Source organism: Bombus bifarius, unplaced genomic scaffold (genome assembly GCF_011952205.1).
Source record: "Bombus bifarius isolate JDL3187 unplaced genomic scaffold, Bbif_JDL3187 scf7180000008030, whole genome shotgun sequence".
Taxonomy (NCBI): Eukaryota; Metazoa; Arthropoda; class Insecta; order Hymenoptera; family Apidae; genus Bombus; species Bombus bifarius.
The window spans coordinates 718,739-743,473 of NW_022884401.1; the positions used below are offsets into that span (position 1 = coordinate 718,739).

The 24,735-nt window shown below is 44.9% G+C and overlaps 5 protein-coding genes across 16 annotated transcripts in view; 3 read left to right on the plus strand and 2 right to left on the minus strand.

Annotated features, from left to right (window-relative positions):
• Positions 1 to 2,314, minus strand: part of LOC117207417 (mitogen-activated protein kinase-binding protein 1) — a 79,129-nt gene extending 76,815 nt beyond the window's left edge. For all 5 annotated transcript variants that reach the window (XM_033447622.1, XM_033447624.1, XM_033447621.1 and 2 more), the window contains exon 1: positions 2,162 to 2,314. The gene's annotated coding sequence lies outside the window, so the exon portion shown is untranslated. The remainder of the gene's footprint in view (positions 1 to 2,161) is intronic.
• A 195-nt stretch (positions 2,315 to 2,509) lies between these two features.
• LOC117207450 (synaptotagmin-2-like) lies at positions 2,510 to 8,587 on the minus strand. 7 transcript variants are annotated; one of them, XM_033447707.1, is made up of 10 exons: positions 8,481 to 8,587; positions 6,944 to 7,085; positions 5,286 to 5,405; positions 5,071 to 5,162; positions 4,852 to 4,983; positions 4,313 to 4,510; positions 3,897 to 4,049; positions 3,689 to 3,809; positions 3,442 to 3,614; positions 3,174 to 3,380 (listed from the first exon to the last, which is right to left on the minus strand). In XM_033447707.1, exons 2-10 carry the CDS (start codon positions 7,080 to 7,082, stop codon positions 3,174 to 3,176), a joined length of 1,335 nt encoding a protein of 444 aa, XP_033303598.1. In that variant the 5' UTR covers positions 7,083 to 7,085; positions 8,481 to 8,587. The 7 variants fall into 7 exon arrangements, with proteins under 7 accessions (XP_033303595.1, XP_033303598.1, XP_033303599.1 ...); XM_033447708.1 differs by lacking the exon at positions 8,481 to 8,587 and adding an exon at positions 8,388 to 8,471; XM_033447705.1 differs by lacking the exon at positions 8,481 to 8,587 and adding an exon at positions 7,824 to 7,991.
• Positions 8,588 to 10,161: 1,574 nt separating this feature from the next.
• On the plus strand, positions 10,162 to 12,655 carry LOC117207451. Its single transcript, XM_033447712.1, has 6 exons — positions 10,162 to 10,478; positions 10,780 to 10,940; positions 11,174 to 11,254; positions 11,513 to 11,640; positions 11,734 to 11,892; positions 12,013 to 12,655. Exons 2-6 carry the CDS (start codon positions 10,883 to 10,885, stop codon positions 12,247 to 12,249), a joined length of 663 nt encoding a protein of 220 aa, XP_033303603.1. The 5' UTR covers positions 10,162 to 10,478; positions 10,780 to 10,882; the 3' UTR covers positions 12,250 to 12,655.
• A 312-nt stretch (positions 12,656 to 12,967) lies between these two features.
• On the plus strand, positions 12,968 to 16,553 carry LOC117207426 (coatomer subunit gamma). The gene is made up of 6 exons (XM_033447652.1): positions 12,968 to 13,114; positions 13,391 to 14,495; positions 14,573 to 15,152; positions 15,227 to 15,543; positions 15,616 to 15,814; positions 15,962 to 16,553. Exons 1-6 carry the CDS (start codon positions 13,075 to 13,077, stop codon positions 16,346 to 16,348), a joined length of 2,628 nt encoding a protein of 875 aa, XP_033303543.1. The 5' UTR covers positions 12,968 to 13,074; the 3' UTR covers positions 16,349 to 16,553.
• A 528-nt stretch (positions 16,554 to 17,081) lies between these two features.
• Positions 17,082 to 24,633, plus strand: LOC117207427 (venom carboxylesterase-6). Of its 2 annotated transcripts, none has more exons than XM_033447654.1 (9): positions 17,082 to 17,261; positions 17,675 to 17,954; positions 18,781 to 19,076; positions 19,153 to 19,352; positions 20,076 to 20,272; positions 22,540 to 22,705; positions 22,834 to 23,024; positions 23,799 to 24,085; positions 24,195 to 24,393. In XM_033447654.1, exons 2-9 carry the CDS (start codon positions 17,751 to 17,753, stop codon positions 24,391 to 24,393), a joined length of 1,740 nt encoding a protein of 579 aa, XP_033303545.1. In that variant the 5' UTR covers positions 17,082 to 17,261; positions 17,675 to 17,750. The 2 variants fall into 2 exon arrangements, with proteins under 2 accessions (XP_033303545.1, XP_033303544.1); XM_033447653.1 differs by lacking the exon at positions 17,082 to 17,261 and adding an exon at positions 24,479 to 24,633 and having other exon boundaries at positions 17,751 to 17,954; positions 24,195 to 24,402.
• The last annotated feature ends 102 nt before the right edge of the window (positions 24,634 to 24,735 follow it).

Here is a 24,735-nt window from a genome sequence, read left to right on the forward strand (position 1 = left end):
AACAGCTTCGTTATTAACGCTAACAGCTGCGCATTCGTTTACTTGTTATACAATGTCGTTAGGTGCGAGAATTGATTAGGAGACGCGCGTTGACGAAAGCACGATGATAAATATATTGTTCCGCAGGAGCTTCTAAATGCGACGGGTAAACCGGTATACCGACGGCAACGTTAGCGAAACGCGCGTTGATACGATATTTCTTCGCGCTTACTCGCCGCGCTAAATGTACATACTTGCTTCCTGCAATTTACAGGTTGCATGTGTGGCACCCGCGACGAGTACAAATTTGCCGCGGTGTCGTCAAACGGTGCACGATGTAGGTATAGTCGTTCGAACATGTACCACGTTGGGATATCGATAATAAGCGCAAGATCGAGTTACCTAGTCGACATTCCTCGGCGCCGATAATAGCCGGTACACCAGGCGTCGCGTCGTTAAATCGAATCATAGACGATCCTCGTCGGACACCGCGACTCCTACCGATACGTACGTATTTGCAGGATGCACGGGAAGCTACACGCTACCTTTTTTTCCTTCTGCTCTTTTTTTGCTACAGCCGCGGGACGTCCTTCGCGTGATACGTCAACAAAGCCAACGACGGTCTTTCGAGGAGATGGAAGAACCGCTAACCTGTCAAAAGTGTCCCGCGTACCGTTGCCATGCGACGCGTTTACGTCGTTTTCGCGTAACGTAACCGAAAGGCACGATACGAAATGACCGATCGCACGCGATCGCCGTCGTCTCGAATTTGCTTCCGAAGAAACGAACCGAAGCCGGCGGCAGATAGCGTCCCGAGGTAAATAAACAAGAGCAGAACGCAAAAACCAACGTTCTGTTCGTCTCGGAGGGAGAAAAAAATACAGAAAGAAACGGAATCGAATTAAATTCCAATCTCGCTATACCGGCGATCGAAATTTACGAGCAATCAAGGCACGGGTGCGTGCGCGTCTTTTGTTTTTCAACTGAATTTTCCTCTCGATGATCGATAATACTTTCAGCCGTATCGTGGTGCGCTCGAAAAAACAACGTACGATGTTCTATTCGCCGATGACAGGATATATGAGAGAACGCTCGTGGCTATTTACTTACAGATATACACGTATGTGCGTAGACGCATAATTTGGAAGCGGTGATCGGCTGACGGACCTCCCGCGTAATCGAACGTATAACGCATCTGCGACACCATACGCGTGAACCGTTGCGACAACCTGGCGCACGTTACGTACTAACCGTTCGGAAACGCGTTAATTGCCCACGCATTCTCGATAACGGCATCCGATTATTTTGTAACTTTCCTTGCCACTGTATTGTCTCATTACCGACAGCGATCTTAGATGCTTGATCGAGATTACCGCGAAAGTATACGGGATATCGCGATGCGAAAGGCTGCGCCATGAAACCTCTTTTCAAAAGAAGGGAGAATCGCGACTTAACCTAACGTAATGGCGAGCAGCAGGTAGGTAAGAGAGGACAGATTTCGAAGAGAACTGAACGGAGATACCTTAAGCTCGGGGCGAGTCGTTAAAATCATTTTGGTCGGAGCGAAACGGACAGAGAGGGGTGGCGACGTGGCCAACGGACGCTCGGAACAAACTCGATTCGTTGGGGATCGAAGTGCACAGGTAGTCGACATGTTCGTTTTTTCTGTGTAGCTTGACAGCAGAGCACGTGAACGGAGAATTCCAACACCGGATGATTTCAACGGAACTATGGAAATCTTTGCGCAATTTACTCGCAAACGATGTTATCAAAATGTTGCGTCGACGACTCGATCGCGAGAGGCTTCGGCTTTCGGGAAATCGGTGGCCTTCGAGGAGTTTTCAAGCATCTCGAACGGAGAATCCGAGCGTTGCTATTGGACGATATTCAAAAACGGTTGACATTACCGCGAGAAGCGGTTTCGATACTTCGTTCTTTTCAAACATGGATTTCGCGACTGGCGAAGCCGGCTGCTCGTTTTCCAATCGCGGCGTTAAATCGTCGATACCGTGTTTCGTACGATAGCGACGCGTACAATACGATCCGAGAAAGATAGCCGCGTTAAATATCGTTCTACGTGGAAGGACCCCGGGAGCGCCTTTGGAGGTTACATTTCCAACGTAACGCTCTCTGACTCGCAGGAAATCGAGCAGGATGTCGATAGAACAAATCGGTTACTCACCGTTCGGCGAACGTCCGTCTCCTCGTACACGACACACTTCTCTCAGGTAATGTAACTAAACTCGCGACGTATAAAGGGATAACCGAATAATGTGAATACGACGAGGACGAACACAACACACTCACAAGTCACGAAACAGACTGAAGCTGACTGGCCGGGCACCCCTCTCTTCGACGTTGCTACGAGACCGAAGCGACGCTACCGCCCTCTGTCGGCGACACCGGAACTTTGCAACGCTCGCTCTCCAAACCCGCCATATTTCAAACGCGTTCTTTTCTTTTTCTATTTTCTTACGCGATTAAGTGGAAATCGAAAAAGACGGTTTAACCGATAATCACGGAAAACGTGTAACGGTTATGAACATATCTAGTACTATTTATTTCGTTACATTTTAAATAAGATTCGATATATTAACAAATATTTATAACATTTACAATTTTCGCGATCTTTGGTTGCACTTTTAAAACGTATATGTATTTGTCGTATATATTATGAAATTGCAAAATAAATATAGAAGTATGTTTTACGCGTTTACGTGTATACGTATAACGTACGATATAACGTTATTGCCCAAAATATACTATATCTACGGAAACCGATGAATATTACTCGAGCGCTAAGAATTTACATCTCCGAAAAACAAAAAGGAGATAATAAAAGATCGAAAATTCAGGTAGTTTCGAATAAACTGATTGAACAAAGTATCTCTACGTGATTCTTGTTTTCGACATAAATCTGCAAACTTTAGTCGTCTACCGACTATGGCACTGCTTAACCGTTTAACTATTTAACGCAAGCGTCTTTGTCTCTGACTTGGGGGAAGATACGATATCAGAACATCGTCCCTTTGCGTCACTTGAAGGTAAACGCATAGAACGGTCGTGCAAATATACTTTCGTATCGCGTTATCAAATTTCTTGAAATAGTAACAGCAGTATGCACGTTTATAGACAGTTTGAGCAATAACGTTGGATTATCTACTTTCCGTATTACCGTTGTTGTCCCTCGGTCGTTATTTCAATACGTGCCATACGGTAACTAGCTTTCTAGGATTTTGAAGTACGGAGAACCAGTGTAGCCTTTCTGTCGACCCTCTGACTCCCTTTCCAAGCGCAACTTTACCGATGGAAGTGTCCTTCGACTTTTGAACCGACGTTATCGAATCCTCGCTGTCGCTCGGATGCTCTACGGTGCTGGCAACAGGTTCGGCAGGCGCAGCCTAAAATATTTCCCAGTCACGCGACATTTCATTCGTAAAATGTATCAAAATTGATACGCACTTTGCCGCGCAATACCACGAGAAACTGCACTATGTCCAATTGATTGTACGATACGTCGAACGTCAGTGTTTCGTTGAACTCCGAGTGCGAATTCGCAACGACGAATCGGGTCTTCTTCTTTTTCATTCGTTGGCCTGTCCTTCCATTGAGCATCAATATCCTGACGTAAAAACCTGGAAACAACGAGCAGCGATAACAAAGCACGAAGAAAAACGAAGATGCGAGTAAGTTTACGTGCGGCGCTTACTAAAGTCGTTTAAACACGACACCGGTGGCGTAAACTTCACGTCGCGTACTTTCATTACGTTTATAGTCAGTCTCTGCGCTGTGGGTAAATAACTAATAGCTAATAAAATGTTCCCAAGCGCCTGCAACATGTAACAAAGAACGTGGTGTAAGCGAAGAGGAATCGAAGGAGGTAGAATCGCAACGTTTGATATATTTTACGCCAGTACCAAATTGGACTGCTTCATTCTGAAGTTGAACATGTGAATCTCTGGACTCTGTAGAACGTGCTTCGCCTCCTTCAGCGACACCCTCAGCGTGCTCAGCTCCGTGTCGTTGGCGTATCTGTCGCGATCGTACGCCGCAAAATCGAGAATCCATTCCTAAAAAGGAAAAAACGATCGTGTTACGCGGCGAACGCAGCGATCACTTCCAGAGAAATAGAGAAACGCGTTCGATCTTCGTAGCCCGTTTTCTTCGCGCAAAATTACGTATTCGACGTCGATACGTTTGTTTAAACGTTCGTTCGTTATGTAAAATATACTTTGTTCGAGCGAGTTTCACGGTAGATGCGTTTGACGAGTGACGTGTTTTTTAACCTTGAGTTAAAACAACGATAGGATTGGCGCGATAAAAACGTACGTACCTTAACTTCGTGAGGCTTTACGTTCGCCACGACGAACGTTTCCTTGAAAACGGGGCTCGCCGTGTGCCTGACACCCCTCGTGCGGAAACTGTGTAATTTCTGTCGGTTCCTGTGATTCCACGATTGTTTCGTTATGTTCAGAGCCACGTACGGTTCCAAGGTGCAGTTGTATTGCTTCGGAGGAAGGCCGGATAACGCCTGCACGCAGTGCAACGCTTAAATAATTTCTTCTTTCGTTCGAGAAGATGTTGCGAGTCGATCGATCTCGCGATTACCCGCCTTTCTTTCGATACGAATCGAGCTACCGTGCGTTTTGTCTGTCGCGCTAGAAATTCGTTACGTCGTTCGTTGTTAACGCGGCCTTGAGAACTGTACGTATAGGCACAGCTGACGAAATATCGAGCAACGTTGGCGAAGTGAAACGAAACGAACCCGAGGCCGTTGAACGTCGCGAGTCCTTAGAGATTCGTAACTCGATTTCCATTCTGACGAGAAAGTAGGCACAAAGGAGGATCGGATGAAAGGAAAGCGTTTAATACCTCGATACCAATAACGAGTTTCCCGGTGATAGTTTCGTCGCAGGGCGGCAAGTACTGCAGGCTTATCGTCAGTTCCGTCGGGAATTCCTTTTGCTTCCTCTCGGCTTTCTGCTTGTCCTTTTGCACCAAATTCTGCAACGTAACACGCGCCAATGGATCAACAAGGCAGCACGATCTCGGCCAATTAAAATGAAAATCGGCACGGTTAACGGAGCTCACCAGGGTGGACGAGGTATCGGTGCAACCGAATTGAGCGTTGTTGGAATTCCAGGAATTGCCCTCGATCGGGCTGGCGTTCTCGTCGATCGTACCTGCGCGAAAATCGATCAACTCGTTGTTAGCCAGTTTGAAGGAAAAAGAAGACGAAGAGGAGGCAAGAATCGGACACAACAGACTGATGGAGGAAACGGATAAGAAAAGCGATCGAAAGGTACCGTTGCTGCTGCCTTCGTACAGGCTACCCAATCTCCATGACCTGTAGCTGACGTCGTTCAACTTGACGTTTTCATTCTGTTTGCTCTTGACACGCAACGGCACACTTTTTGCTTCTCTCTCTGAAAAGAATTATTCTCGGCTTTGATTATGCAATTTGTAAACAGCCGCGATTGCTCGCCGCTAATTGCGCTTTGGTACACGTAGCGAGCCGAGTGCCGATTTCTAAAACGTTTGAACAACCGGCATTCTAGGATTCGAAACGTTTAACATGGTGAATAAACGCGTGTGAAAGGTAAAAGCTGGTTAATTTTGCGATTAAAAAGCGGAGTAATCGACATTTTTAATTGGCAAGTTCATCGAACTTGTAACCACGATTTAGGTGACGCGACACTCTTTGTCGGAGGAGAAAAAGATACTCGTCCGATAACGGAATTTATCGAATTCTTGCGTTGCCTGGCGGATGGGCGTTTTTGTAGCGGCGCTATCGAAGACCCGTGTGCAGTTAGTTTGCAGGATGACATACCTAATTACGTAACGTCGCGGAGGAAACGAAGGAAACGTCGTCGTTTGCATGTGTGTATAAATATAACTGTGCGAACAATGGCGTAATGTATCAACCGCCGCGTACACACAAGATTCGCGATTCACCATGCAGGAATTTAAGCTTCCTTCCTTTCAGCCAAATAGCCTGTTCTTCGTTGGACAAATGTCGCTTGGAATAAAGGAATCGCGCTCCGCATACAGACGAATAATTTTATAATCGGCGTGGCGACACGTACGAGCTGAAGCGAACGCTGTAATAAAAACGAACGCAAGAGAAACGATCTACGACAAGTTTCGCGACCGATCCGTGCGTTCTTGTCATTTCAGTTTTTACGTAAACGCGTGCGAAGAATCTCCGTTCCACATAGCAATTGAAACGCGTCGAGCAGCGTTCCGCGAGTGGACAAACGCGAGCATCCGGTAAACCGAGCGATCGTCGGCGTATCATCGAGCCGAGGCTCGAAGGCCCTTTGGCTCGAAAGGTATCAAAAGCGAGGCGTACGCGCGATTATTTTTCCCGGCACGCGTTTCATGTACAAGCACGTGTGCGCGGAAGCAGAGCTCGCGGACGTGCCGAGAAAATGAAATACCAGTGGCTTGGCTTAGTCGCCAGACGTTTAATCAACGCTAAGCACCGACACCAATTGCCTGGCCGCGAGTTCGGACAGCCGACGAAACGACGCGCTGTGTCGCGCTACATCCTCGTTTCGTAAACTCGACGTATTCGTGCGACAAAGTAAACGATCAGCCGGCCACGGACGGCCACGTCGCTTCCGTAGATCGACGTTCCGATCGCAGATGGAACGCGTGGCGAAAATAAAATACGCTCTAATAAACTGATAAATTTCGACGAACGAATATTCGGTATAGTGGTCGGTATTCGAGTAGCTCCACCGCAGCGACGAAGCGAGCAATCGTCGACGCAAACTTTTCGTCGCAACTTCCAAACGAGCAGCCCTTAAGTGGAATTTAAGAAACTTTGCGACTCGTCGCTTTAATCGGGAGCGCGATACTCGAGCGTATGGATCGAGCGAACGTTCTCAAAAGCTCGTACGAATGGCAATGCTTGTGATGATAACGCGATACGTGTGTGGCCGTAAACGGCAGGGCTTACTTCTTTTCACGCATTCGTATCCAAGGCATCCTGGCGTGAGAAAACAGGCGATCACGAGCAAGAGAAGGACGATGGCCAGCGCTGCCACTACGACGATAAGAATTCGGCCCCATGGGCCAAAAAGGTCACCGTGCACCATTCACTAGAAACGTTGCAAGATTACTACGGATCGATGTCAAAAGGAAACGATCGACGATCGATCGGAAACGCCGGTTAGTCGGCTTTCTAGTTTCACCGTTTTACGGTTTACTTGGTCCCGATGCGGTTCACTACGTTACCGAAATTATTCCCAAACGTTTATCCGAGACGGTGTGTTTCTGGCGGTGGACGCGGAGAGCAGGAAAATTACTCGCGTGTCGCGTCACGTTGCGTACATCTGTCGCGCAATTCTCGCGTCGGTGGAAAGAGGAGAAAGAAGTCGCGTTAAATGCGCGCAGAGAACACTTGTGCTTTTCGCGCTCGTTTCTAACCGCTGCAGAAAAACGAGAGGAAGCTTCCGACGTGGAGGAGCACGTCGAGCCGAATGCAGCCACCGTCGCTTCGATCTTTTTCCTCTTTATTCGAGTTGCACTCGCGTGCCGGGATAAAGCGCCGGTCGGAGGAAACTCACGCACACCGAGCGCACCGTGCGAGAAAACCGCGTACAGGTACATGGCGTATACCGGGCGAATTGAGCGTTTGTCTCGAGTCGACGTTTCAGCCGAGCAACGTCGCGAGGAACGTTATCGGCGGTTCCATGTTCTCCTTCCTCCCGGATATTACGTATCCTTCCCGTCGAACGTAAGACGCTCGATCGAAACGAAGCCGAACGTTCGAGCGTCATCGCGATAAAAGTTAAAATCGCCGAGTTTCTCGACAAATTCCTCGGGACGATACTCACTCGGCCAAGACAGCGTGCCACGACGAGAGGATGTTTCGCGGTTTCGCGCGATCGGACGGCATTCGCGAGTCGTCGACGAAACGACGACGAAACAGACGGAAAGAACGGATCGATCGCGGTGACTTGGTGCGCGATCGTCAACTACCGGTGAACGACGAACGTAAGTACGCGGCTGCATAGAAGGAAGAACGAGTAACGCGCTATCTACGCGCCCCTCTCCCCAGCTTCGACGACTCTACTCTACCTACCTCCGCCGCGACCGCGGCCGGTAGCCGCCGGTGCGCGACTTACGTTAACGCATACAAAATGTACGAGCAATGGGAAAACGATCGATTCGATCTCGATTCGATCGACCAGTCGATCGCTGGTCGACTCTCGGCGCTGTACGCGATCCTCGTGCGAGTTCCTTCAAGTCGAACGGTTTTAAACGCGCCAACGTCCGAGTCACCAAGACGATTTCACGGACTCACCGGCTAATTTTTCGTTTAAATACACGATTTACATAATCGTTACGCGTCCTTACGAATCGCTCGGAACCAATGAATTTACGAACACTATACGAACCGTCCTGTCCAGATTTTCTCGCCACAGTTTTCTAAATAAGACTCGATCGTGCGAAAAGCACGGAAAGAATTCGATTCTTGGTTGGCATTTTACCGTAACACGCCGTTATGCGCGGGCAAACCTGAACGCTCAACGAGGAAACTGTGGGTTACGACTGATAACGCGCGCGCTATCGCGCCTGTGTTCGCCTTGCCTATCAACAGGACCGATGATAGAGCGCGCCCATAGACAATGCGATCGTGCATATTTTTCAACAGAACGTCGTCCGTTACGTACGTATTACGTCGTACGTACGCGTTTACATTGTACGGTAAGCTCGAACGAGCGTTCACGGTCTCCTGAAAAATTAGAACTCGATCCACTGATTCGAACGCCGCGTCGAATAAATCGATTTACGCGCCACGTAAATTGCGACGGAAGGAACGTTGATAGATCGTTCTCGCACGCGCGTTCCCTTCTGACAACAAATTATCCGCTGTTTGACAAACTGTTCTCCGTGATAACGAGTGGCTCGTGGTAATGGTACGAGCGACTTAAAACACCTGTATATAGTGGAACAGAAAGTTTCACAGGTACGTCGCTCGATCGTTACGGGCTGCGCAACGATCGCTCGTTTACCTCGCCGACCATCGAAATACGACAAATCGTCGAGAGCAACGTCGCCCGAAGAGACGAAGATTCTTCTTTTCTCAAAGTTTTTCCAAACGATTCTTTACTCTTGTCCCGTGTATACGATCGTCGAGTAAAGTTCAACCGGTTGCGTCGCTACACCGAAGCGATGCTTTTTCCCGCGCACACGGATATTCGTATTGTCGAGGTTATTGGATGTATAAAGAGAGAAACGCGTGGATAAATCGTAAGGTAGAAAATATATTTTAATACAGAAGTGTAAGTACGAGTAGGAATATAGTTCGAGCTGGTGCAGATCCGCGCGCTAGCAGTGTTACCCTATAACTGAAAACCCCGAAGCCAACGTCGCCTGTCTGCTGTTTACGGTCTGCCTTTGTCCAAGTCTTTCGTCTATACGCTGTCGATTTCGAGAAAACCAAAAACGTACGACAATCGTACGTACGGATCGATATTACGAGATTATTGCGCGCCAGTCTCAATGTCGCTGTTCTTCGATGAAACGTACCGCTGGCGCATTGCGCAATCGGATTGCGTAAAATTCATCGATATCTCGCTCGACGAGAGAATGCCGGACCGTGTGACACGACGGATAAGGTGAAAAAGGTAGGGGGACGGTGGTTCGCTATTTCGGATGGTATTCGACGAAAAGGTGGTCGAGCGAATACGAGGAACAGGATGGTCGTTTCTATAGCTGCCATTGAAAATGACACCGATCCACCAGGTAGTTTCACTTTCCAGCGAATATATAATTTCCATGCTTTTCCGGGTAAATTCTCGAACGATGGGGAATCTCGAGTCGCTGCGGGCTTTCGCCTGCCTCTGGAGAATCTATCGCGTCGTCGTTTCGCGTCGAAAATTACCGTTTAACGCGATACGACAATTTCGCGAGAATCTTTCACATAATTTTGCGTAACGCCACGCGGAGTCGGTGGAGGTTTCGCGGATCGGAGAAGCGAGTAGTCGCTACTCGGTAACGAAGCTCGTGCGAGTAGCGCAAAAGGCCGAGCAACGTGGTATTTGAATAAAAAGGCACCCGTTTCGAGAACTCCATACTTTACCTTCCGTTCGAACGAACTTGAAAAATCCATCGTATTTCCGTAAAGTGAAGTTCGAGTTGGGAAAATGGCGTTCGTCGAATCGGTCGGTGCTCGAAAAGAGTAAGAAAATTCGGTACAAACGAGACGCGTCGCGCCGAAAAGTCAAACGGGCGCGCTCCCGTGGAGGAAGGGGCAAACAACGAGGAAACGGAGAGAGAGTTCATCCCCGATCGATCGACGGTCGTTCGGACACGGTGACCTCGATCCTCGATCCGACGTCTCCTTTCACTCGAGCACTTCTTTCGAGAGCTCTTTCTCGCACCGGCGCTGCCAAGGAACGTGATTGCATTCTATCGCGTTCGCTGGAGTACGCAGGCTCGACGTCGTGTTACCTGCCAGACCGACGTTTAGATTTCACTTTCATGTAAGTACCATCGATCGCGCGTCTAGTCGGACAACGTTTTCGCGGTCTTCGAGAACCGTTGAATCGGCCAACGTCTTCGCGTTCTTCCCCGCTGCTTCGATTCTCTTCGATTTCCAATTACGCGTATTCCGACAAGAATATCGAACTCGTTCGATTTGCCTGGGAAGATCCGTGCAACGCCGTCGCTCGACGTTTAACGTTTGTTCGCGCGCTGTTGGCGTTTTGTCTCGTCGCGTAAAGAATACAAAGCGCGACGAAGAAGATCGGCAGGATGGTTCGTGATCGACGATTTTAATTACAGAAGATCGACGGCAGCGAAGTCGATCGATATCCGCACCCTCGAACAAGGATTACGCGCGCACTGCGAGTATACGAGAGGAAGATCTGTTTTTTTGATGTAAACGATGTGGAGTACGAAGGACATCCTAGCGAAGCTGTGTATCCTGCTGTTTCTTTGCGAACGTAAGTGTCGATTCCTACGTATACGCGTGTCGTACGTACCGCGTCCTTCTCCTACTTACGTCCAATTGCCCCGAATGTCGCAAACATCCTCGATCATAGTCCGCTTGACTGGCGCAAAAACGTCTTTACGAGCGAGACGGTCGGCTATGAAAGGATTCTTATAGAATAATTGGATTGCGAGGCTGGGGTAAAGGAAGAAATTGTGCGATAACGCGGTTGTTACTGCTTTTCAGACGCAACGTGCCTCGTTATTCCGGAGGAATTGCCCACCATACTTTCGCTCATCTACTCCAACATCCCACCGATAAAGAAAGGTAATCAACCGGTGATTGCGTAAAAACGGTAAACGTGTAATTGTCCGTGTCAGAGTTTACCGAAATACCACGGCAAAATCCAATGCTTCGATACGCATGAAAAAATAAAAGTTTTGTCGCGTGACGCGAACGCGCGAGGTACTTTCACTGGTCGCGCGTGTTTCGCCTTTTCGAGACGCGCCTGTGCGCGACCGGTTCGAACCGAATCGTACGCCCGATTAACCGGAATTGTTCTTCTTGTGTCGATTCTCGCGACAGGTACCGACTCGAGGATAGGCGTTGGTTTCCGGCTTGGCGAACACGCGGACTTCCAGATGCTGTTTGAGTTGGGACCGCAAACGGAAACCGAGCCCATTAGCAATGCCGACTCGAAGAGACGTCGAGACGTGAGTATCTTGGTAGAAACGATCTTCTAATCGCGTAGTCGGCGTTTTCTTTGCCGAACGTGCGTCGCGATGATGTTGATGCGTTCTAAACAGGCGATGTTCAGCGCGGCGATGAGAGGAGAGCTCGGATCGCTGGCTCAGGCAGTGGCCAAGTACCAGTTGGAGCGCAAATTACAGAAGGAATTGGATAGATTGAAGAAGACGGAGAAGAAGTCGAATGCAGTGGCTACGCCAGCAAACGACGACAAAAACGTAATTTTAGCTAATTGCTTGTTCTTGTCGACCGCGATGCAACTCGGTCGTTATCTTTCGCAGAAATATGAAAATAAAATGTAACGACCGTTTTTTTTTTTTTTTTTTCGTTTCTATCAGACTGTCGCCAGCGAATGGCTAACCAAGTGGAGCAAGGATATGGGCAAGTCGTCAGAGGATCGATCGTCTACGGAAGACGTTTCGGTTGAGAAGAACGTGTCGACGCCCGCGAAAATTCAAACCGTACAAAGGATAAGACAAAGTTCGCAATCGAATGACAAGAGAAATACGATTTCCGACTTGAAACAATTGTACAAATCGCAGAGTGATACGGAGATAGAGAAGAGAATTACCTAATCGTAATACGTTAATCGTTAGTAAGGTACGTTCGTCGTGGATTTTGTAGATAGATCGTTCGTTAGCTATATATATATATATACGGTGAAAGTAATGATGCGGGGAAGAGGACTAAATTGAAGAATATGGTTTTTAACGTGCCAAAGAACATTGGACTTGCTATTATCAGTTGTAGGGAAAGCGTGTTAAACCGTAGAAGTTTTTGTTCTTCCGACGAATGATGTGGTAATATAGAAATACCGACGGGACGCGACTTTGCTGTACAAATAAGAATATGGCTACGGGTAACGCCTTCTATGCGTTCGGTCTTGCGCCGATTCGACGAAATTTTAAGTTGTGGTTGTTGCATAGAGAATAAGATTTTATATACGAAATCGTTATTTGTATACCGCTCTATGAAATTGTGTTAAAAAACAGAGTGAAATACTATTTGCGTTTTGAGTTATTTTATTTCTTTCCTTTAAAATCGATTCGATCGCTGCTTCTTGACCTCCTTCGAGAGCTTTTGTTTCAATTTATCTTCTTAACTTTATTTTTTGCAAATCGAATCTTATGGTAACAGATTCGTTTTACATTTTTGAACGCGTCGTATAATTCGCTTGGTTCTTGATTTTGTACAGCGATTTCCGCCTGTTTTATCTTGAGGGAGTACGATCTTATCGACGGTAGATATTACTTGCCGTGTAACTGCGACGTCTAAATTACACGTCTAGCTTCGACTTTTCGACGTTGCAATATGGCGGAGGTCATTCTTATGGCTCCCATGTGAAAGAACCGAGCTGACGTGTCTTCTATTTTCCAATTTCCTGACAGTGGCTTTACAAAATGAACGCTTTTAAACGCGATAAGAAGGAGGAAGAAGATGGTAATCATAAATAAACATCGTTCCCTTCGTACTATTATAAGTTTAAGTTTCTATGCGAAATTAAACGGATCGATCTCATTCTTGTGACATTTCCTTGTAAACAGATTTAGACTACCGCTCGTCGTGGAAGATAATTTTCCTTCGATGAATCCTTTTGTTTCACGTAACGTGATTTTTATTCTTTTGAAATAGACGTTTATACGTACTTTTCGAACGAGTAATGCATGTACGATAAACGTGTCTGTATACCTGCTTATGCGATTCTTGTGTTAATAGGTGGGGGAAATCCTTTCCAAAACCTAGAAAAGACAACCGTTCTTCAGGAGGCTCGTACCTTCAACGACACTCCAGTTAACCCAAGAAAATGCGCGCACATTCTAACCAAAATCTTATACCTACTGAATCAAGGAGAACAGTTGGGTACGATGGAAGCGACAGAAGCATTTTTTGCCATGACCAAGTTATTTCAGTCCAGGGACGTTGTCCTGAGAAGATTGGTCTATCTAGGTATCAAGGAACTGAGTTCTCTGGCAGAAGATGTAATTATAGTTACTTCGAGTTTAACCAAGGATATGACCGGGAAAGAAGATTTGTACAGAGCTGCCGCTATAAGAGCGTTATGTACCATCACTGACAGTGGAATGATAGCAGCTATCGAACGTTATATGAAACAAGCTATAGTAGATCGTTCTCCTGCTGTTTCCAGCGCGGCTTTAGTTTCGTCTTTACACTTGACCAACGTCTCTGGAGACGTAGCACGTAGATGGGCGAACGAAGCTCAGGAAGCATTAAATTCTAATAACGTGATGGTTCAGTACCATGCCCTTGGTGTCTTGTATCAAGCACGTAAAGCAGATAAACATGCTGTGATTAAGCTCGTCGCCAAGCTTATGAGAACAAGTCCAAAAAGCCCTTACGCAGCCTGTATGTTGATTAGAATGGCGTGTAAATTATTGGACGAAGTCGACAAAGGAGAAGAACTATTGGGATTTATAGAATCTTGTTTACGTCATAAGTCAGAGATGGTGGTATACGAAGCGGCGCATGCCTTGATCAATCTTGGAAGAAGTTGCACGAAAGAGATAGCGCCTGCTATTAGCGTCCTCCAATTATTCTGCGGATCTCAGAAACCAGCATTGAGATTCGCCGCTGTTAGAACCTTGAATAAAGTTGCCATGTCTCATCCAACGGCAGTTACCGCGTGCAACTTAGATTTAGAGAACTTAATTACCGATTCGAACAGATCTATCGCTACGTTGGCAATCACCACCTTATTAAAAACTGGGGCGGAAAGTTCGGTTGATCGATTGATGAAACAAATTGCTACCTTCGTATCTGAAATTTCAGATGAATTTAAGGTTGTAGTTGTACAAGCAATAAGGTAACGTTATAGGTTTCCATTAGTTTCACCTGTATAGACAAATATTATATTACATAGTTGTTTCATTCTTTCGATAGAGCTCTATGTCAAAAATTCCCTAGGAAACATACAGTTTTGATGAACTTTCTCTCTGCTATGCTAAGAGACGAGGGAGGACTGGAATACAAAGCAGCAATTGCAGATACGATAATAGCTGTTATGGAAGTAAATGCCGAGGCGAAGGAAGCCGGTTTAGCTCATCTCTGCGAATTTATCGAAGATTGCGAGCATAACTCGCTCGCCGTTCGCATTCTTCACTTACTTGGTCAGGAAGGGCCAACTTCGAAACAACCATCCCGATATATTCGCTTCATTTACAATCGTGTGATTCTGGAAAGTGCCAGCGTTCGCGCAGCCGCAGTTACCGCGTTGGCACGTTTTGCAGCAGCATGTCCTCCGTTACTACCAAACGTGCTAGTTCTTCTGTCCCGCTGTCAATTGGATTCGGACGACGAAGTTCGCGATCGTGCAGCTTATTATTGCGCTATTCTACAGGAACAAAACGAACCAACTATTTTGCCTTTGATACAGCCTCCTCTTCTCTCCGTACCCAGTTTGGAGAGAGCTTTGCGAAATTATATGCAAACATCGATGGACGAACCATTCGACATCTCGCAGGTAATTAATCCAAACTTTGAAATTTCCGAAATTCAGAAGCTTTCTAGTCTAATCGGTCGATATTCGCGTTACAGATTCCACCAGCGCAAACTGTCGAAGAACCAGCACAAGTAGAACTACATACTACTGTGAAACAACAATCTCGATTAACGCGTGAGGAGAGCTTCATGGAAAAATTGTCACAAATACCACATTTGGCTAACATTATTCGCGACTCTTCGTTGCTTAAGTCTTCGCCTGTCTCTGAATTAACAGAGTCGGAAACGGAATATAACGTTAAGTGCATTAAGCACACGTTCACGGAATTCCTTATTTTGCAATTCGATTGCGTAAATACTCTTTCCGATCAATTACTCGAGGATGTAAGAGTAGCTGTCGAAGCACCCGAAGGGTAATTATATCGGAGTATATTCTTTTTTGAGATATCTCATTTTCCGAAGGACGATATTTTCTCTGCTTTTAGCTATACGATCGTGAGCGAAGTTCCATGCCCTCGTCTACCTTACAACGAGCTTGGTACAACATATACAGTATTAAAATATCCAGAAGACATTTACGCCACTGTTGCTACTATTCCAACAACCCTGCGATTCGTAGCTCGTGATTGCGACCCTGCGACGGGTGTTCCAGATGCCGATCAAGGATACAACGATGAATACATGGTGCATAGTTTCTCTTTATCTATAATTACAATTAATACGGCAAAACCAAGGGCATTCTTATTAACGTTGTATTAAATTCTATTTGCTCTTTATACGATAAGTCTGGCTTATACTTATTTATTAAAGAAAAACAATTGCGATTTCTAGTTAGAGGATTTGGAGGTGACGTTGGCTGATCAAATTCGAGGAATCGGAAACAGAGGATTAGATTTCGGTGCTGCGTGGGAAGCAGCGGCTGCGGGAGGATTCACCAAGTTGGAAGAAACGTTTGCTTTAGGCTCATCGGTGAACAGTTTGGAAGGAGCGATTCAAAGTCTCACGGGATTTTTGGGCTTGGATGCCGTAGAGCGAACCAATCGAGTACAGGCTGGTGCTGCCACGCATAATTTACTACTGAATGGCATTTTCAGAGGAGGGAAAGAAGTCCTTGCTCGAGCAAGATTAGCGATATCGGACAGTCAAGTAACAATGCAACTTACCGTATTGTGTCAAGATGCAGACGTTGCCGAGTTAATTATTTCTTCTGTAGGATAAGCTATTCCCACTAGATCGATTATACGCGTGTTACGTATCGATAGATTAATCCCATAAAAGCCGATGTTCTGTATTAGAAACTTTTTATTTTTAATATTACAAATACAAAGCTATAAACAAATATGTTACAAAATGGGACTATTGTTAAATCCCTGTTTCTATGTAATACTTTGTACATACAATTATAAAACGATTCTCTAAATAACGTCCTTACGATTTTTATTCGATGTTAATATGCAACGCTTCTTTAGCTGCGTTATATTTATCGTCGTTAATACCAAGCTATAATTTATAGCTTCTTGTTTCTTTAGGATTTTTTTCGTCCGTTCTTTCCTTGTACGCACAGTTACGTACAAACCTTAACGAAAGAGGATAATTAACTTTGAAAAAGATACAACTAGTAATTAAAAAGTAAAATACTGAACAATTTGAATATACTTATTGTTACTTTTCGATAGACCCAATGCAATCGTGCAAATAAACGCAGATATCGTCTGAAAGTGTTATGCAAGGCGTAAAGGAGGGGAGGCGTCCTCTTGCCTCTGTGCCATCCCGTTTATCATTTTCACGTTATGGTTTTGTAGATAGTCCGTATATATTACCTCCGATGTTAGTACCGTATCTTAACGAAAAGGTCGTACCGCGCAGTAACTGTAACTGTTCAAGAAACAACTATTACCGATTCCAGCGAAACAACCGGAAATACCTATAATGACTAAGATACGTGTGACCGTGTGAGTGTTGAAGAGTGCGTCCCAACATGATCGAACTAACGAGCAGAGGAACGACTCTCACCTGAAACAGTCGTAATTTTGCCTTCGTGAATCGTACACGCGTTTCACTCCGATCGTATGTAACGTTAAAATTTATTCCGTTGCTTACACAACGAACGAAAAATCACCTATTTACGATCGTACGTATACAATTTTTTGTCCAGTATTTAGAAGCATTTTCGAAATAAAAGAACAACGCGACTCGTTAATAAGAAATCTGTTCGACTAATGATAGAGCGATTCGTTCGGCATATTCGCTTCGCGCCAATTATCGTGTGTCATTGCTTCGCTCGAGTCATTAGCCGTCCGTCGTATCGTTAATTATTAATTAGATTAATCGAGTAGCCTTCTCGCAGCGACTATATCCATGGGACAGTTGCTTTCGCTACGTTTGATCCAGTATTTTCCAGGGTATAATTAGAAGTAAAAATTGCCGACTATTACAGAAGTCATTATATTCATCACGGTTATTATCATCTATACGTATAATCGTTGATTCGTAATTGCTTCTACTTTCCCCTTCTCCTTTTTTTTCTTTTTTTTTTTTTTACAGCACACCGATAGGAAGAGTTTGATACAAAAGCGGTGGCACACACGGTGTTCGCGCGATTCTTTCGGTCAGTTTTGAGATGACGAGACATCTGAGAAACCTGTTGAAATTCTGTTTGGTGTGCGTTTGCTTGTTCGAGTTTATCGCAGCCAACGCACCGCTGGTAAAAGTAAAGAATGGAACGTTGTCGGGTCTGTTTATGAGAACAAGGAAGGGCAGGGAATTCGCCGGATTTCGGGGCATACCGTATGCGCTTCCACCTGTTCGAGAACTCAGATTCGAGGTAAGTTGCTATATCTCTAAAGGCGAAACTTTCCGTCAGATCTTCTCACGATGATCTTGAATCTTATTTGAGAGTCTTGTTAGCGAATTTAGTTCGACGATTATTACGGTTTTTCAATTAGAAGAACCACGTATTGTAGAAAATCGTGCTATACATTTTAGTATCTTATGCTTTACCTCTCAAACGCGAATCCACAAATTAGTCATGAACTTGAAAAGATTTTCCCGGTACGTGTAGCCGCACGTACCATCGAATTATATAAAGGATTTCCTAATACCGCGATATTTTCCTTGATAGCATAATTCGATGAAATGTGTCTGCGATAAATAATAATACGAGAATTCTGCTCGTCAGAGCCAAGCGTTGGAGCGGAAATTCAAAGAATTCTCGACATTCGACTGTAACGCGTCGAGCAAAGATATAGTTTCTTTTTTTTTCGTTATCCATAAACTACAAATCTATTTCTATTTATATATCCAACCTTGTAATTATATATTTAAATAGGCAATTTAATTTAAATAAAACATTTCCGCTAGTTTTTACGAACTTTCGACACCTTAGTTCAATATTTATTAATGCAAATCAAATTCACGGATTTACATCACGCCTGAAACGGTTAAGGTTTACGTCGTAATTTATTTAGAAAACAAGTTCTATTGTTATACACGTAGATACGCTACCGTTAAACTATCAATAGACGTTATCAACGATAATAAAGCTCGACAAGTTGAGAATTTTTTCATCTCTTGTAGTAAAGAAGGATAACTATAACAGCTAGGGGTAGCGTACTGTAACAACAACGTGCGTTTGTTTGTTTGGTCTGTAGGCTCCGAAACCGGCAGCTGCCTGGGATGGAGTACGATCGGCTAAAGACGATGCCAACATATGTGTTCAAAGAAATATCTTCACCTACGACGATGCGATCGTCGGTGACGAGGATTGTCTTTATCTGAATGTCTACACACCGAAAGTGCCCACTGCGGATGACAAATTAAAGGGAGGATATCCGGTTATGATTTGGCTGCATGGTGGCGGATGGGTCTGTGGCGCCGGTCATTCCGACTATTATCATCCTAAATTCTTATTGGATCACGACGTGATTCTCGTCGCCGTAAATTACAGGTGAATCGATTCGTCGGTGTTGAACGATGCCAACGTGTTTGTCAACGTTCGTTAAACTTATGAAAATCTGCTATAGGCTCGGGCCAATAGGATTCCTGAGCACGGAGGATCTAGTATGTCCTGGAAATAACGGATTAAAGGATCAGGCAATGTCCATTCGTTGGGTACACGAGAATATAGCCGTCTTCGGTGGTGATCCAAATCGCGTGACCATTTTCGGGGAAAGCGCGGGTGGTGCAAGTGCCCATTACCACATGATGAGCGATTTGTCGAAAGGTGAGCCTATATCCTTCATTCTGCCTTGCTCGGTATAGGTACATTTCGAATTCGATACATTCGCCCTTTCGCCAATTTAGCGGTTACGTACGTTTTAGTCCTCAGAGAGATTATATCGTCCTTCGATAAATTGTAAAATATACGGATGAAACTGGTAGGAAAGGAAGAAGTGTACGTACGGGGTACTACCGTGACCTATTGCAAGTCGCGAGTTAGGCTGCGTAAAGGTGACGAACGATTGAAACATACCATTACCACGCGATAGTAGTAAAACTCACGACAAGTTCCGAAATTGCGCAACGAATGATGCACGACAAGCTGAAAAGAAGTAACGCGTGCAAAGCGTTCTGATCTCTGATGCGTTGTTCGTCGTATGCAATTCTCTCGTTCGAACAAGTAGCGAATACGAAGTTTCATAAAAAAAGTAGCGGCCGTCGCGCATAATTAAAAGTCAAAATTCTTTAAACCTTAATAATTAAAAGTCAAATGTCATCTTGAATATCACATTACTTTATAAAGAAGAACAGATATCCTAGGAACAATGCTCAAGGACAGAGAATCGATAGAAAAAGGTATCGGATTATTTACACGCTGTAAAGTAATCCTATTATTCATTCAACGTCACGTTCTCGGTTAACGATGAAGATTGTGTAATTTGATTTATTCGTAAAAGGCATTGTCGATACTTAGGCAAAACATATATATAACATTTGTACGAAACAGGACTTTTCCATCGTGCTATCTCGCAAAGTGGTACCGCCGACTGTCGCTGGGCCGTGGCAAAACCCGGTTCGGCGAGAAAGAAGGCCACGAAGCTGGCCAAACTTCTGGCTTGTCCTTCGAAAGATTCGAAGCAGCTCGTCGATTGCCTGCGTACGAAAGAAGCCACTGAGCTTATTGCAACCGATCGATCTTTTCAAGTAAGTAATATTATCTTGTTCCCCGCTACTTTGGGAGATTCCGTCTTTCTAGGAGGAGAGAAAGAAGGACTATACGACGATGTTCGTTAATATCAGACGCGTATAACCGGTAAACCCATAGATTGCGTAGAATAATAAAATTCTAGAAACGAGATTACGCGAAGCTGAAATATTGGAGACGATTACGGTTCGCTATCGACTTTCGAGAAAATAGTAAAACTGCAGGTCATTTAACCACTTAACATACGATTTAAATTCGAGAATTTTCGGCCGATCTACGTTTGGTCCGATCATCGTACTACGGGCTGTGCCCGTAGTTGTAGGTTAAGGGGTTAATATAGTGGAGATCGTTTGGACGATCGTTTCGAGTTGAGGTTTTCGACGAAGTAGCAACGTAGGACGATTCAGTAGGAATGTCGAGTCATAAGACGAAGAAAGCAACAAAGGGAAATACGTCTGATATATAATTTCGTAAATTATAGATTACGTTTCGTGACCAATCACTTTTTTTCTACGATTAACGAGACCATCGCACGAGAAACGAAGTCTTAACGCTGGAATTTAACATCGAGCGTTTAAAATTCTATACAAAGAGAAACATGTTCGTAGATTGACTTCCATTATATAAGTTTACGTTATTCGCGCAATTAATATTTGCAGCTAGCTAAGCGAAACAAGGTAAAAAGGCAACCGCGTGATTTCATAGCGTGTACCGGTACCTTTGCGATACGATACATCGCGCTACCGTGCTTCCCGCTAGATGTTTATGCGCCGCAAATCAATCTTCTGAATACAATCGCGTTTATGTTTGCAAATCTCGAACGAATTCTTCCATTTGAAATTTGTTTTCGTCGTTATCGATGTAAATCGGTTACGAAATCGAGCAACACGACGAGAACTGGTTACGTCGGGAAATTGAGAAATATGCTGCGAGATAGAAAAGAAACGTACGTCGTATTACATATTGAACGTGACAGTTTTAACTTCTGGAAAACCAGTTCCTGCGTTTGCTAACGTAACCACTCGCGGCAACATTTCAGAATAGCAACGAAAATCAATATCCCGTGTAAATTCTTGGTCGATATGTTTACTCGCGTTGAGTAAATACGAAAGGTAGCAGGAAAACTTGGATCGAAAACATCTAAGAATATCAAATATAAGTCGGAAAATACGCGCTATGACACGACAGGAAGAGAAAGGCGATTCGGAACGAAGCGACAAATCGACTGCGTTGTTTTACCTTCTCGGAAGAGAGAAGAAAGTTTCTATCTTGAGGAAACGTCTAAACGGGTTTCTCGGGGATTCGAACAACGCTCGAGCTTCGCTTGAAACTTCGATGAACTCGTACGAACATTCCGTTCTCCCTGACTTTTGCATACATTCTAGAAATTAACATTTCAAATCACTCCACGACGTATAACAGCAGATTTCGTTTAATTTTCAAGATATCGATGAAAAAACTGGGGATATCACACAGCGTACTTTTACGACAGCGGATGCGTCAGGTTTGGTTGCCGGCCGCTTGTCTTCTCTGTTTGTAAACGAGAGCCGCGGGCGAGTTTAAAGACTCTATGCACAGCGTGTGTGCGCGAGGTTGCAAAAAAACGCGTGTCGTAACTTGTAACACGAACGAATATCATCGATTTTTCAGATTTTTCGATGCGGACGCTGCGAGGCGTCTTGCGCGAAATAACAGCGATCGCTCTATTTCGTAAAATAGTATCGATCAGTCGTTCCATTATATTTCTGATTAATTCGTTACTATTTCACGCAAACGTTGCTCGTAAACAGAAGATAAACGACCGGCAGCCAATATCGACGCATGCCCGCTTCTATCGAGTTGGCGACTAAGCGATTGCAGATTTTGTCAATACCACCCAATGACAAAATCCGCGATCGCTTAGTTGCCAACTCGATATAAGTGGAATTCAATGCATAGTGCGGCGAGGTTCTCGCGCGTATCTCGCAAACCAAACGAATCCACCGGTTGCGTACAAGAAAACGTAGACGAGAAAGTTCAAGATATTCTACGATTACCCAAAAATCATGGAAATCAAGGGATAGGCGGCGTTTCTACAGCTCCGCTCGAGTTATCGCGGCGATATCGAGTTATACGGAGAACGGTGAAAGCGAGGATCCAACAAAATCTATGTATAGCATCCGTGTCACGAAATCTAGAATAACGTTGTAAGAGAATTTTGGGAACCGAATTTCGGGAATCGATATACGGACATTGTAAAAGTCGACTGTTTCTATTTCTCTGTTAGGAATTTTCTTACTGTCCGGTGATATACTTCAAACCTGCGATCGAACCTGTTCACCCTGGTGCATTCTTAACGGAAGATCCCGCAGTTACGTCGAGGAACGGCCGCTTATCAGACATTCCGTGGATGACAGGAATTATGTCCGAGGAGGGATCGCTCATAGTACCAGGTACTTTCGGGCTAAGCGCACGACTCGTTTTCTCTCGTTCCACGTTAGATCTTTAACGTTATCTCTCTTCGTGAAACTTTACGACCGATATAATTGCTCTTTCTCTTTTCTTTTTCTTTTTTCATTAGGATTGTACGGACGAGACAACGGAGAATTGGTTAAGAAGCTGGACGAGAATTTCTTGGATCTCGCTCCGATGACGTTGGTGTTCGACGAAACGTGTCGTAAAGGCGAAGAGAAACGCGTGGCCGCCGAAATCCGCAAGTTCTATTTCGATCAGGCTGCCATTGACAATTCCACGCGATTCCAGCTGATCAACGTGAGTTCGCCGCGAAACTTACGCGTTCGAATAAAGTAGAATTTGCGACGAAGGTCGTCGAACAAACGCGTCGTCGTTCTGAACAAGTTTTTCCTAGACGTATAACGAGTGGTCGATTTTACTTTCAAAGTTACACGAGAACGAACGTGTTGGATATCATAGCGGCCGTGCGCAGCTGTCAACGTGTTGTGTACTCGTGAATTTTGACAACGTTCTTTTAAATATTTGCATCTGTATAAATTATGAAAAAAGGCGATAAAAAGTTCAGTCATTGAATTTCAAATACGAAGAAGTAGGTAGTGACTCGCGTAAATACTTGTCGATGACGATACGACTACATCGACGTACCTACAATTTTGACGCACACACGCGCGCACGCAGACGAATCGCAACATTTAATCTTCGACTTTGTATAAAGTAGAAAAAGTTGTTCAGAATTCGGCGACCGATGTTATTCGACGTTATTCGCCAACTCTATCGAAGTTGCTATTTTTCCATCGGTTCTGGCAATTAACTCGTCTTTTGATATATTCGCTGCTCCGAAATCATCGACGTATACAGCTACGTTGCAGCGAATTTTTTACTGCCGCAACGAAGACCGCTGGATACGTCGTGGTACGAAGATGCAGATATCGTGCCAGCTACGATCTTTGTTCGAGTCAAAGTAGATTTAGCAAATCTTTCGACCGATACGTTTGTAACGTCCTGCGATTAATTTCGGGGCAAGCGATAAGTCGTTCCTGCTCGTCGTAATCGTTCGAATATTTTTAACAGATGTTCAGCGACGCTTGGTTCACTCACGCGGCTCGCACTTCGGTGCGCAACTATCTGGAGAAGCAGTCTTCTCCCGTGTATTATTACTATCTGTCGTACAGAGGAAGCGCGTCCTTCAGCAGGATATTTGGCGATGCTAACAATAATTACGGAGTATCTCACGCGGACGAACTTCAGTACCTGTTTCCTGTCGGAGAACAATTATTCAAGGATATACCGCTGAGCGAGAAGGACCTCGAGATGGTGGACGTTCTCACGAGCCTTTGGTACAACTTTGCGAACTCCGGGTAAGTATTTCCGATACGATCGCGCGATAGAAATAATTTGTCGGCTATCCGTTAGATCGTTGTTTGGAAGATGCGATATCGAGCGCTGAGAGACTAATTAATATTGCAGCAATCCTACGCCGGAAGTGTCGGAGCAGATACCGATCAAATGGAAGCCGGTTAGAACGCAGAATCTCGAGTATCTTCACATAGGACAAGACGACATTCGGATGTCGGAGAATCTTCTGCGGGAGAGAATAGACTTCTGGCAAACTTTACCGGTACGAGCGGATTTTGACACCCAACGTCAATGGAAAGACGAATTGTAAAAGAAAAAAGTACGTGTCGCGAAGAATCGTAAAGTTGAACGCCCCACCGGATGCAGTACGACGTAAATTGTATTTCTGTTCTCAGGTACTTTTAAAAATCACGGGCGCGATCGTATCGCACGATCGTATTTGCATCGGAGTCACGCAAAATTGTCGATGGTCGATACTCTACCATCGGGAACGATCTTGCTTCAGCATACAACCAACGATTTTACGTACAATATATGCTTTTAATATTCATGGTTGTACAAAAAAGTATACGTACATGATCGTAGAAACATTCGTGATTGCTATCGCTATACACTTTTTTAATACGTAACTCTGCAGCTACGTTGCATCTCC